Genomic DNA, 14,788 nt, shown 5'->3' with positions numbered 1-14,788 from the left:
AGGAAGGCCTCAGTGAGGTTCAGCGAAGTCAAGAACTCCCCCGGCCACACTGAGGCAATGACTGAGCAAAGCATCCACCCCCCTGAGGTTCAGGATGGGGTGAAAGGAACTGCTCCTCTTCAGAACCATGAAATAGATGAAGTACCTGACGCTGCCACTGAACAAGAAACCAGATACAACAGATCATAGAGGATGTCCGCCCAAAAAGGTCATTCTGGACTCCAAATGAGAAATCTCTGGGGACTCTGGTAGCCATTGGAACCTACGCAGAATGGAGCTACGTAACTGCCACAAATAACAGCTTGAATGCTGGGGCCCACACTGAAAAGGCCAGGCGAAGCTGTTAATTCACATTATTTTTATGGAGCACCATAAGGACTGAGGTGGACAGATACAGCGGTCACCTTTGTGACCACCATAACCAGGGTGTCCACCTTCAGGAAGGCCCAACATTTTTCAACCGCCTTAGTGAAGGCATAGAGACTATCAAGATCTCCAATTTACATTGTGAGAGGAATATAGTCATTGGAGCTAAAAGGGGGGGGGGGGGGGGGTACAGAACATGTAAAATACTGAGAGAAAAGACAGACAGACTGAATGAGTCATACTTACACTCTATAAAAACCCATTATCTCTGCTCAGCTGCTAGCACTGCAGGCCGTGAAGCACGTGCTGTCAGCATGCCCTAGCATGTGGCAGACGTGCACAGGCCTGCCTGACTGCCTCGGTGTATCTCAACCTGGGGCTCCAGCATCTCAGCCATCTGGCTCTCTCCGTGTGCCTGGAAGGAAAGTCCCTACTTCTTTACAACAGCACTAGCCCCTGACAAAGGGCATAAAACTAGCTAAGTCAATTTATTTCTTTTTTTTTTTTGGGGGGGGGGGGGGGGGGGATAAGTGCTGCCAAAGCGAGCACTTTTGGAAAGCCTGGGAGTTGCTGGGGGAGCCTGTGGGGAGTACACTCAGACAGGGTGAATAGGCAAGAAGGGTGGGGGGATGGGGACCTGCACCCCTCGGACAATGTCCCACAGGACCAAAAAGTCTCACATAGTGGTAGTAAGAAGTACAACTGGGGGCTGTGGAGCCAAGCTCCGAGCTCAACCAAGTATGGGCCAGAGTCTGTGACCTGGGAGTGGCCATTAGGCTTGACCACGCAGTGCGGCCAGCAGAGAAAGGAGCTAGGCCAGGGAAAGAACCATCAGCCCAACCTATCACCTGCTGAAGGTACACAAATGTACTAGACTGTTCCAGCTTATGCTGGTGATGTCACTGGCAGAATTCAGTTTTCTTTACCTCCACCTGCGGGTACATAAGAATAACCATACTGGGTCAGACCAATGGTCCATCTAGCCCAGTATCCTGCTTCCAACAGTGGCCAATCCTGGTCACAAGTACCTGTCAGAAACCCAATTAGCAAAAACATTCCATACTACCAATCCCAGGACAAGCAGTGACTTCCCTCATATCCATCTCAATAAGACTATGGACTGTTCCTCCATGAACTTGTCCAAACCTTTTTAAAACCCAGATACACTAACCGCTGTTACCACATCCTCCGGCAGTGCGTTCCACACCTTAACTATTCTTTGAGTGAAAAAATATTTCCTCCAATTTATTTTAAAAGTATTTCCATCTAACGGTCTTTGATCTTTGTACTTTTTGAAAAAGTGAAAAATCAATTCATTTTTACCCATTCTATACCACTCAGGAGTTTGTAGACCTCACTCATATCCCCCCCTCAGCTGTCTCTTTTCCAAGCTAAAGAGCCTTACCTCTTTAGCCTTTCCTCATATGGGAGGAGTTCCATCCCCTTTACCATTTTGGTCGCTCTTTGATCCAGATGATCAGAACTGAACACAATACTCAAGGTAAGGTTGCATCATGGAGCAATACAGAGGTATTATATTCTTGATCTTATTTTGCATCCCTTTCCTAATAATTCCTGGCATCCTGTTTGCTTTTTTGCCCACCACCTCACACTGGGCAGAGGAATTCATCGTATTTTCAACCATGACACCTAGATCTTTTTCTTGATAGGAAGGGATAACACCCATTTGTGCAGAACGGTGGAGCTAACGCTAAGAAAGAGTATATTTGAAGAGTAACAGAGAGTATATTTGAAGTTGGACATAATCTCCAGGGAGCATCTCCTTAGGGTGTTAGTGGGGGAGAAGGGAAGGGAATTGGCAGCACTAATTACTGCCTTCTGGTATACAGCAGCTCAGAAATAATGTCCCATACTCAACTGGGTTCCAGCTAGGAAACTGGCTCAGGAGACAGCCTCAGACTAGCAGTCTGGAGGCTTCTCAACCCCAAGTGCCCCTCCCATGGTAGGGAGAGCAATAGGAAATAGGCTTGGAGGCTCAAAGCATTTCCTAACTGCAGACGTCCTTCAAAGAGGAAAGAAATATAGCTTAAACCACTAAAATATGCTAGCTTATGATCTAGCAGAGGTAAAAAGCCACGGAACTGTATGAGGTACCATCACCATCTGCTGGAGACAGCGAATACTAGAGGTTCCAGGACTGCACAATACCCTTAAGGAGCGAATCACCAAGACCTACTTTCTTTCTCTGTTTCCATTCGTTGGTTGATAGGCAGAACCCACAAGTTCAGAATTGATCTGCAGGACTTTAAGGAAGAATGAAATTATCATACATATATTTACATTTTATTGTGGTGTATTGTCTGCATGTATATGTTGTTAATGTTTAATTATGATTTTAATGTCAGATGTTATCTGCTAAGAAGTATTTTGAGAGGTGGATTAAAATTGATTTTTAATAAATAAGAGTGAATCACAGACTTTGTAAAAAGAGCTACAGTAGTAGCGAAAAAAGCAATCCTGCAGGAGTGGCTGGAGAACAAACCACCATCACTGCAATATTGGCGAACTCGAATGCTTATACTTTTACGTATAGAACATCTGGCAATGCGGAACCAGCCACGGATAAGAAGACAACAATTTGAATGTAGATGGGCACCCTTTTGGAAACCTTGACCCCAATGGTCCGGAGCCAGATATTGAACCTATAATCCCCATTGCTGCTGCTGCTCCTGTAACCTCTTGCTTGTTATTGGATATATAAGGAAAAAAAGGGGGGGGGGGGCTTTGGGGAGGGAAGGGGGGTAGGGAACAGGGAGGGGAGGGGGAGTAGTTTAGGGGGGGAAATACCAATATCAATAAAAATACAAAATGTGAAGATATGCCAATTGCTGTTATGGAACTTGCTTATGTAATGTGAAATGTTACAGCTGATTATGTTCACTTAATAAAAATGATTGAAACATAAGAGTGAAACTCTCCAGTGACTTTTTATATCAAATGCAGTAGCTATAAATGAAGATTTATAGTGTTGGTGCCCATTGGTTCTGACTGAGTTGAATGCCCAAAAGGAGCAGCAAGAAACTGCTAGATAAAAAAAAAACCAATTCCAAGGATTTTTAAAAATCACACTTATTAATAGCATAATTACACAAGCACAAGCCACAGTGCACACTGTTAGTGTTATATAAATCCTACAAGAGAAATCACTAACCTCCTTGGCACTTGTGAAAGCCACCCCAGAAAAAGCGTATCTGTCCACTACCAATGTGATTCCATTGTTTAACTTGTCCTTAATCAATGGCCTACAGAAAGATAAGAAAATTATTTGTGACAAATATATCCAAAATATTATCTATTGACTTTATCACTCAAACTTCTTTTGGTGTGGGTTAATCAATAATTTATTATAATTGAGTCCAATGTGTATGACATTCTAGACAATTAGTCAACCTAGTCATAGCTCCTGAGTCATCAAATAAAAAAAAAATTCAAGGCTAATGTACTTATTTATAAACTTAACCTGGATTAAACTTCAAATTTTAATGGTCAAGATGCCAACAACCACTTATTTCTTAATAACACGTTTCTTAAAATATATTATAAGTGCTCAGCATCAGGTACCCAATTTGGAAGGGGCGACCAACCATCCCACCATAGCACATGCGCATCCCCAAACAAATTTTTCACGCTACAGTTCTAAACAAAACTTTTTTGTCATGAAATAGTTCATTGCAAAACTTCCAATAAAATGACTAAAAACTTACCTTAGATAGGTCATTTTGTGAGACAAAGGGATATTCACTGGTCAGTCGTACTCTTCTTCTAGCATGTCAAGTGAATCACTTAGTCACAGACAACTCCCTTTCGCCTATTGTCATTACTGTTAACATAATTTAAATTTTTAACTGTATAAATGTATATAATTTAAATAGAATTTATAAAGCTTCTCCTTGAAATAAGAACCCACTAAAGTCTACTCTTTTAATGATCCAAAAATGCCAACCCTTTATATCCGGGAGCTCACATATAACTATGATGGGATGGTTGGTCGCCCCTTCCAAATTGGGCACCTAGTTCTAAGCACATAATATGCTAGTGCATGTATTAATGATTTGTGGACTGTTTGGTGATCCTGAGAGGTCCGTGTAAGGATCCATCGGAGTGCCCTTCCTGAAGCAGCTTGTCTATCGGCGAAACAAGGCACACTTGTTGAAGGGAGACACGGGATGGTGTCAACATTTCAGACTAAACAGTGTGGTGAGTTCCCCAACTATACTACCATCAGCCTGGATTTACATAACTAACCTAGCCTGGAGTTATAAACAAGAAGATAAGTGACTGATTATTTGAGAGACATTGATTGGTATTTTTGCCTTCACACTTTGAAAAACGGGGCGGTTAGCTTTGTTAAGTTTTTAACATTATGGGTACAGGCTTTAAATTGATGTGTGTGTTTGGGGTTATTTAAGATTTACCGGGTTTATTACCAGTTTGGTGGTTTTGAGGGGAGGTGTTTCATCTTGTTAATTTCTATAATTAGTGAAGGAGAAGGAGAGTTTTTATACCATCCGTTTTTCTCATGTATTCATGAGTTTTTGCGTTTGGTTTTTTTCTCTCTTATTCTCCTCACTGGAACCAGTGATAGTATCCTACTCCTTGAGAAAATAGTGGATGGTGCAATTTTCATTTGTATAAATGTGAGAATTCTATTTAATAGTGGGGATATATAGAGTATGTTATTGGGGTAAAGCACAGCTTTGAGAAATATGTGAGATGGTCTGTGGATGTATAAGATTTGTGGATGAGTAATAAATATCACAGTGGATATAATGAGAATGTTGTTCAGAATCAATAACTAGTGTGATATGAGAGTAGATGATACAGCGGACTAATTATAAAATCCATTCTAACCCATGTATGTATAGTAATTAACTATTAGGAGGTTTGAGGTTCCCTGTTGATTTATTAGAAATGATTCCGGTTGTGTAATCTTAGAATTACAAGGCGAGACACCCACAAAACTATAATTTCAAACTTTTTCTGGTATTTAGAAATTGAGAAATTATATAAATGGATTGATGTATAAGTGGTTGGTGGCACCATGACCATTAAAATTTGAACATAGCCCCTAACTCAGTGGTTCCCAAACCTGGTCCTGGAGGCACCCCAGTCAGTCAAGTTTACAGGATACCCACAATGAATATTCATGAGAGAGATCTGCATGCATCAACAACCCTAGGAACACCTCCGCCATCATTATGGACATGCAAATACACAAACAATGGGACACCAACAATAACAGGAACACAACAAAGACAAGTGGCTGCAGCACACTACACACACATGTATACAATTATTGCACCAAATACTACTACACACATACAGAGACACCTACACACAGATACACCAAGTTGCATACAGGATGGAGGACAGGGATAGGGATAAGGACAGCAGGTAGTGGGAAGGGAGGATAGGACAGAAGTGGAGTATGTATTAGTGAAGGAGTAAGCAGGAGGTGAAACAGAACACAGCAAAATCACCAAATATCACCAAGTAACCACCATCACAGAGAATACACAAACTCGCTCTCTGGAGTCCTAAAGACAAAATGGTGTTCGCCTCAGCATTAATTATAGCACTTGTGGAGATTGTAATGGCTGCGTTAGGTGCTATTCTTAGAAGTAAAAGAAACAAGACTGAAGGTAGAAAGAAAGGAATCTTTATTACTTACTACAACGAGCTTGTATAACTGGCAGGCACTAGGAATCATACAAAACCGAACAATGCTAACTTAGGCAATTGCAAAAGAAATAGTAATTATATCTTATGTTGCAGAAAGAGGACGGATAGGATCTTTTAGAGGATACCAATGACAGGAAATATCATTAGCTGTAAGTTTGCAGAAAAGTTATAAAGGTGAATGAATGAATGAATGAATGAATGAATGAATGAATGAAAGAAAGAAAGGAAAAGGGAGAAAAATATGAAAGAATACAAAGGTTATAAAGTTCTCAGCTGCAAAAATACAATTCTCACCAATACATTAATAAAAAGAGAAAAAGGTGTATTTCCTGGGAAATATTCCTGCTGAGCAAGGATATGAAGCTTCTCTTGCCAATTGGGCTATTTCAGAGTCTCTTTGTCTGCTTAGTACCTTTATAGGACTGTAGTTCCCAACCACCTCTCTCTTGTCCTGCACCAATCAGAAGTCCCGCACGTTCACCTAAGAATTGTGATAGGTGAATTGGGGTCCTTGCCACACCTCTGCTCAGTAAATTATATTTATAACAAGACAGTTGGGATGTCATGGCAACGGGGGTCTTATCAGTTTGTGTTCAGCCAGAAATTCCTGTCCTGCAACTGTCAGTGGAAACTTACAGAAACACAAAGAAATAAGCAGAACCAAAAGAAAAGGCCAGAAAATTCCAGAACAAGATCGGCACAGTAATTAAAGTCATTGCATCCACAATTGTGGTAATTAAACATCACCATGTTCACCATATGAATCCCACTATCAGAGTTGAAAATCTGCGCGGAGTTAAAAAATTACCTTTATGTGTGTGTGGCAAATCAGGAGGATATCCCCTGTGGGATTCGAACTTGCAATTCTTTCAGCATGAGTTGAGTGCTCTAACATCTATACTACCTTATCTACTAGGCTGGGACATGTGTCACTTGGTTTGTTCTGCAATGAAGCAGAATTTGGGGGGCAAAGTACTGATCTTTGCTATTTTCTCTTGCTCTCTGTTCCTGTTGTAGAGGATACCTCTGCTGTAAGCCTGCTCTGCATTGTGAAGCCATATCTTCTCAGACCAGCAGGTAGAAGTTTCTAGAACTGGAGGAGATTCCTCAAACTATAGGGTGGCGCATCTCACACAGAGTCTGACCCCCTTCCTATTGAAGTCTCCATTCAGTGACTTACTGCTGACTCAGTCTCAGCTGCAACAAGGGGGTGAGTACTGGACTAATCTCTCTACCACATGTCCTCATCTTCTGGGGAACAGAGATTCCTAGTTTAGGATCAGGCTTATAGTTGTGGGGGAGACAGAGCTGCCAAAAGAATGTGGTAAAGGTGGTTAGCTTAGCAGAGTTTAAAAAAGGTTTGGATGGCTTCCTAAAGGAAAAGTCCATAGACCGTTATTAAATGGACTGTGGAAAATCCACTATTTCTGGGATAAGCAGTATAAAATGTTTTTCTACATTTTTGGGATCTTGCTAGATATTTGTGACCTGGATTGGCCACTGTTGGAAACAGGATGCTGGGCTCGATGGATCTTTGGTCTTTCCCAGTATGGCAATACTTATGTAAGTTACCCATTCCAGGAGAGAGGATTTGAGGCCAGGACCACTGTTCCACCTACATCCCAAAGCAGTATAGTATATATAGTCCATTGCAATCATAGTAACATAGTAAATGACGGCAGATAAAGGCCTGAATGGTCCATCCAGTCTGCCCAAACAGATAAACTCATTTTACATAGTATGTGATACTTTTACATGTATACCCGAGTTTGATTTGTCCCTGCCTTTCTCAGGGCACAGACCATAATAGTCTGCCCAGCACTGTTCCTTTACTAAAAGTTTTGAAGCTAACGTCAAAGCCCCTTAAAATTTACATTCCAGCCCATCCATATCTATTCAGCCACGATCAGGGCGCAGACCTTAGCAGTCCGCCCAGCACCAGTTTTACTCTCCAATTACCGGCATCACCACCCAATCTCCGCTGAGATTACGTAGATCCATTCCTTCTAAATAGCATTCCTTTGTGTTTCTCCCACGCATGTATGAATTCCATTACCGTTTTCATCTCCACCACTTCCCGCGGGAGGGCATACCACGTATCCACCACCCTTTCTGTGAAAAAAATACTTCCTGACATTACACCTGAGTCTGCCCCCATTCAACCTCAATTCATGTCCTCTAGATCTACCACCTTCCCGTCTCCGGAAAATGTTTGTTTGCGGATTAATACCTTTCAAATATTTGAACGTCTGTATCATGTCACCTGTTTCTCCTTTCCTCCAAGGTATGGCAAGTCTCTTCTCGTACAGTTTGCAACGCAAATCCTATACTATTTTTGTACGTTTTCTTTGCACCGCTTCCAGTCTTTTTACATCTTTAGCAAGATAAGGCCTCCAAAACTGAACACAATACTCCAAGTGGGGCCTCACCAACGATTTGTAGAGGGGCATCAACATCTCCTTTCTTCTGCTGGTTATACCCCTCTCTATGCAGCCTAGCATCCTTATGGCCACGACCGTCGCCTTGTCACATTGTTTCTTCACCTTCAGACCCTCGGACACCAACACCCCAAGGTCTCTCTCCTGAGTCGAGCTTACTAATCTCTTGCCTTCTATTCGATATCTCTCTTTTGGGTTTCTGAACCCCAAATGCATCACTCTGCACTTCTTGGCTTTAAATTTTAACTGTTTGTTTAAAGAAAAGGCGATATACTTGTACAAACCAGAGCACTCCTATATAAACACTCTTTCCAAATGTGCTCCAGATCAGCAATATATAATAAAATTCAATTTATTACATAAATATATACAAAAACAATAAAGCAATATACATACAGCACTCTATAGCAGGGCAAAGTTCAATACTGCTCACACAGTCTTAATGAAAAAGGAGAATCTTCTCATTGCGCTGCAACCTCTAAATCAGGACCTGCCTCCATGTGAGAGGGATAGAGAAGGACACACACTGGCCCAGGGAGCAGGGGGAGACCCACCAATGGAAACACAGTCTGCCTTCGTTCATGTGATTCTGCAGTGAGAATGACAGCAAAGGTAACAAACTCATCCCAGGGCCACATTATAAATCAGGGTAAGGCTATCAGAGGATAGAACACTCCCTGCCTGGTATCGGTTGATACCACTATTACTATTATCACAATTTATCAAAATTAATAACATGTTAAGTTCATTCTTTGCATCCATGCTATCTGCCAGCTGTAGGGTCATCTTCAGCATACAGGCCCTTAAACGAGAGACAAACAACAACAACTACACTAACACAAAAGAGAGAGAAAGAAAGTCTTTGAGTCTCTGGTCTTCCTGGGTAGATGATGGCTCACTATGCTCATGCCTCTTCATGCGGCATGAGGAGCATGATTTCAGTGATGGGTCTGCAGAAAGTCTTTGCTGTTCCTTGTTTCACAGTTCTGATTTCCACCTTTCTGACTCTTCCATCTTTATTGGGGATGGTTTTGGTGACCAATGCCAGGGGCCAATCATTGTGTTGAGTCTGGTTGTCCTTGAGTAAGACAATGTCACCTTCATGGATGTTGGCCTTACTGGTCTGCCATTTGCTGCGGATCTGTAGGGTCGAGAGGTACTTGCGTCTCCAGCGTCTCCAGAAGGTGTTAGCCATTGCCATCTGCATAGATCTTGAATCTGGGTGAGTTTCCTCTTCTCTCGCTTTTCTTTCTTTTTTGCTGTTTCTAGCTTCTTTTTTTATTTCAAGTCGTCGTTTCATCAATTTTCTTTTTTCTATTCGGTTAAACAGCTCCTGTTCCTTCTCCTTTTCTGGCATTTGTTCTAGTCGTGCCCTATCTTCTGCATCTTCCATCAGATCATCACCATAACCATCATGGAACTCCTCACCCTCAGATAAAGAGTCAGAACCAGAGTTGGAGGACGAACTGTCACTGTCAGAGTCTGACACTTCACCTTCTTCAGGTGCTGAGTTCTCTGCTGAGCTGTCTTTATCTGAGCTGCTTGGAGAAGAGGTGTTCCTTATTTGTTTCTTCATGGCTCCTTTCTTCTATCCTCCCTTTCCAGTTTTCACTTTCTTCTTGTTTTTGGAGCTTCCAATTGTCCACATCACCACTGTCTGATGTCCTACAATCTGAAGATGCTGACGGCTTGGTAACTGGCTGTTCTTTCTCCTCAGAGTCACTGCGTTTGTGTTTAGCTACTGACAAAAGCTCCCTATACACTGGTTTGCTGTCGTGGTTTCCAATATCTATCCTCACAAAACAGCCTGCTACAGTTTTATCAAAGAAGGGCATGTGACACCAGTGCTCCTGGTTATGCCGGGATAACTGCACTCTGTTTAATTCCTCAGGTAAAGAAACTGGTTGATATTTAGGCGGTATTTCTTTTTTCTCTTTCAATGGTGAGACAAGCTCTGCGTGGCCGTTGATGCGCGTGTTCTGCATGAAGGTTATGAAATGCTGCCTCATCTCTGATTTCCTCCTCAAGGTTTTCCACAACGAGGTTAAGTCGGGAGAGGGCATAGCTTCTGTTGTTTGGGAGTCGAGACCTGGGCTTACGGAATGAGAGGGGTGCTACCCAGCTGTTTGACTCATTTTTCCTGAGCTCTTTGTTCATAATGTTCAGGAACTCTTTATCTTCTATGGAGAAAGCAGGTTTGTCATCATCTTTGGTGGTCTGGAACACTGAGATTCCCAGATGTTCTCCCAAATCTGCTGCGGAGATGGTTTTATAAAGTGTTGAGACAGCGCTCCGTTCTTTGTAAGCGGGAGCCTCTTTGGTAGTTAGGTGGTTGTTACATGATTCAAATAGTGAAATGCGCCCACTTTCTAAGACATTGGTGAAGAGCACACCGACATTTGCTCTTCTCGTTTGGTTGAGGCAGACTTCGCCTACTATTCTCCAAATCAGGGCGAGACGCTGTGCATAAGGAGCACCACATGGGCCCTTGCACGATTCATGGATCTCCAGGAGTTCTGGTGCGTCTTGACCCAGCAAGAGTAAGATCTCAGCATTTGGATCTAAAGGTGTGAGTTGGTTGGCAATGGGCCTCAGATGGGGGTGATTCCAAGCAACCTTATCGTCTGGAATCTGGTCACATTCAATTAACATAGGTAATCGTGACTTGGTGCTTCCATCCATTGCTTCTATCACATAGTCGCTTGCTACTCTCCCCGACATTTGTGCAACTCCCACACAAGTTTAGATGCTATATAAGGAGTAGCCTTGCTGGATCTCAAACAGGTTGTAAAACTCTGACCTTGCAAGGGACCAGTTGCTCTGCTCATCTATGATGACGTACATTTTGACTGCCTTCTCAGGCCGCCCTTCTGAATACACTTTGGCAGGCATATCTTGGTGCAGGATCTACCTTCATGGATTTTTCCACACACCCTTGTGCATTTCAAAGTGACTTGGAATGTCGGTGCCCTTCCCTCTTCCTTCTCCCCACCATGATTCATCTCGGGGTTGGGACGCTGCTTTGCCCCATCTGGGTGTCGGGCATAGACGTGTTGGTCGCTACCACACTCTGTGCACTGGACAGGTACTCTGCAGTCTTTGGCGAAATGGTCTGATGAAGAACAGCACCTGCAACAGAATCTGTACCTTTTTAGCAATTCTTTACGCTCCCTCAAAGGCTTCCCTATGAACCCTCAACACTTTCTGAGAGGGTGAGGTGCTCTGTGTATATGGCATTGTTCCTTGGGTTCCCCTACGTTCTCCGTAGTGGAAGAAGAATCAGACGGTGCAGACATTGAGGATGACACTTCCGTCTTATATACAGGTATAGGTTTCTTGTACAGTTTGGCTGGTTTCCCTTCCAGGAACTGGCTTGATTCAGGTGGCTCAACCATGAACCAAGGATCATTTCTTCTTTTAGCTACGTCTCTTATGAACAATGTGAAGACGTTAAAAGGATGGTATTTCCCTTGATTCTCTTGCTTGTATTGTGTGCCAACCACTGACCACTTCTCCCTTATGTCGTATGGTAGTTTTCCTAAAATGCTCTTGGTGCCCCGAGGTGTGTCTGGCTGGCTGACGTTTGGAAAGCTGTTCTAGGCCTTGACTGCTTCCAGCTTGTGAAGGAGTTTTCCCAGCTCTTGCAGCTTGTAGTTGTCTCTGCCGGATATCGTTGGGAATCTATCCAACCTGTTGAACAGTGAATTTTCTATGGCTTCTGGGCTGCCGTAGTACTCCTCCAGTCTTTCCCACATCTCTTTTAACCCCTTCGAAGGGTCATTCAAATATGAATGCTTCAACTCCTCCACACGTACGGCTGTTTCCTTCCCCAGCCAGTGTAGCATCATGTTCATCTCAAGTTTCGGGGTAAGCCTCATGCTCGCGATGGCATCCTTGAAGTCTGATTTCCATGCCCTATAATGCTCAGGCCGGCTGTTGAACTGAGTAAGCCCTGAGCCCCCCAGATCTTTGCATGCTAGATACCTTACTAGCTCGTCTCTTGTTGAGGTTTCAGGTTGAGCAGTTGAAGCCTCTGCGGGCTGGCTGGCCTTGTCTTCTGTGGGGATAGACGTGGAATACGACCACCCTGCTGGTTCTTGCTTGCATGAAGAGTGTATAGCTGGTGTTCCTCTGGGAAATGGTGACTCAGATTCTCCTTGCCTCCGGTTACCTTGTGGCTACAGTGAGGCGTCTGCTTCATTAGTCAATCGCAGGACATGAGCTGTAGATAGTGTGTCAGAGCATATAAGAGTGTGTAAGTTGGTGGGTGAAAGTTGGCTCTCATGCCATGTTGTACCTCGAGCTTTCTTTCCCCAGGTGGTATTCCTACTGATAAAGATGGCTTTGGCTCCTCAGGATCCAATGACTCCCCTGAATCCAACTGTTTCCATGCCCTGGTAAATAGTTGAGTGTGTGTCATCACATAAGTTTTGGTTCTTCGGGCACGGTCTTCAAAGACAAAGTAGCTAAGTTGTTTCCTTCATTCTGCCCCGCAGCATCTTCGAGGACATTGGCCTTCGCCTCAAGTCCAGCAATTTCTTTGTCTTGCTGGAGCACCTCTATCATAATGTCCAGCTTCAGCTTCCATCTCGGCCCTCTCTAGCTTCAGAGTGGTTTCTTGCTCAACGTGGCGACAGCGAGCTTTGACCATTTCTGCCATAGCCCGTGCCTGAAGGGCCGCCAAGCTCGCTGTCGATTGGCTGGAGTGGTTTGTTGCACTTGATCTAGAGGATCTTGAGCTTTTGGACGTATGCTTAGACCAGCTACTTCCACGCTACGCCTCTGGTCTGTGACTTCTTGAAATTCTTTTTTCAAAAGACTCTGCTCAGTAATTTGTCTCATCTAAGAACTGGCAATACTCTGCTGACTTTTGCTGATAGCGTGCATAGCTGGTCTCTATTGATGACAGACAAGCACCCTTGTCTGCCCCTGCCTTTGAAGCATTAAACATGTTCTCTTCTACCTCTCCCCAGAGCTTGCTTAGCTTCTGACAATACTTCTCCTGTTTTGCTTGATAAATTTCCAGAAATTTCTGGGTTAATTTGTGAGTTCTTTTGCTCTTGACCCCTTGCTAGGACTGGTGGGGGAGGGTGTCTACTGAATCTGCATTGCCCTCTGGCTGCTCCTGCGCATCTGGTACAGTCTGTGTGGCATTAAGATCTGCCATCCTGTGATTATTTATATATTTTATTAAGTGGGAAGACAGCTTAAGAGGAAGCTGGAAGTGAAAAGGCTACTCGGTCTGAAGGCTGTACTAAGAATCAATTGCTGTAGGGAGAAGTCTGCTTTTCAAGCTGCTGCAATCATTACTGAATCAGGTTTCAGACATAGGCTAATGAACAGAGGAGATGGGAGGGGGAGAGTAGCTCTGAGTCAGGATCTTCCCTCCTTTTGTCTCTTAGCAACTTGTTGCTATATGCCCCTCTCACCCTAGAGGATTTTCAGAGATCAGGTTAATGTCCTTAGCTGCAGGCAGAGGGGAGGGGATGCAATTGAATAGGGCAAGGTACTTGAAACAATATGAAGCTGATTGACTCATGTGTTCAGACATAGGTTAATGAACACAGGAGATGGTAGGGGGAGAGTAGCTCTGAGTCAGGATCCTCCCTCCTTTTGTCTTTTAGCAACTTGTTGCTATACGCCCCTCTCTTCCTAGAGGATTTTCAGAGATCAGGTTAATGCCCTTAGCTGCAGGCAGAGGGGAGGGGCTGCACGAGCAGGGCAAGGTACTTGAAACAATATGAAGCTGTTCATTAAATGTGGTCAGAGAGGAACTGCTAAGTACTTCACTGGTATTAACTTTCACAAAATCTTCTGTCTTCACAAACTTAACTTTTCTGGTTTGATTAAATACAGTTCAGAAGGCTCTTTTTCAAGCTGAACTTTCTTCCTTTCCTGATTGGTTTTTCCACTATAGTCTTTGATTGTTTTTACTAGGGTTACCATTTTGTGTCCTCTGAAAAAGAGGACACATGTCACGCCCCCTACCCCGCCCCGCCTCATACCCCGCCCCCGCCACGCCCCCTTCGGGTCCTCGTTCCGCCCCTCTATTCCCCGCCCCCCGTCACATGGTTCCCCCCCTCACTTACTATCTAGCCCTGGTGGTCTAGTAGGGTCTTCTCTTCGGGGCAGGAAAGAGCCCCCTCTTTCCTGCCCGGAGCGCTGCCTGTCCTTGCCTGCTGCATCCTCCTCGGTCTGGCTGGAGATTCAAAATGGCCACCGAGAGTTGAAGTGGCCTCACGAGAGTTCAACTCTCGGCGGCCATTTTGAATCCCCAGCCA

General features: G+C 43.8%; 1 protein-coding gene across 1 annotated transcript in view; it reads right to left on the bottom strand.

The window, feature by feature from the left end:
* Positions 1–14,788, bottom strand: part of DTYMK (deoxythymidylate kinase) — a 191,473-nt gene that overhangs the window by 69,587 nt on the left and 107,098 nt on the right. Inside the window, exon 3 of the mRNA XM_030216631.1 lies at positions 3,539–3,629. Within this exon, the coding sequence (XP_030072491.1) occupies positions 3,539–3,629 (91 nt within the window). The remainder of the gene's footprint in view (positions 1–3,538; positions 3,630–14,788) is intronic.

The sequence above is a fragment of the Microcaecilia unicolor genome, chromosome 10 (assembly GCF_901765095.1).
Source record: "Microcaecilia unicolor chromosome 10, aMicUni1.1, whole genome shotgun sequence".
Taxonomy (NCBI): domain Eukaryota; kingdom Metazoa; phylum Chordata; class Amphibia; order Gymnophiona; family Siphonopidae; genus Microcaecilia; species Microcaecilia unicolor.
The sequence above is the reverse complement of the archived record's forward strand: the minus strand, read 5'-3'. Positions and strand labels throughout refer to the sequence as shown.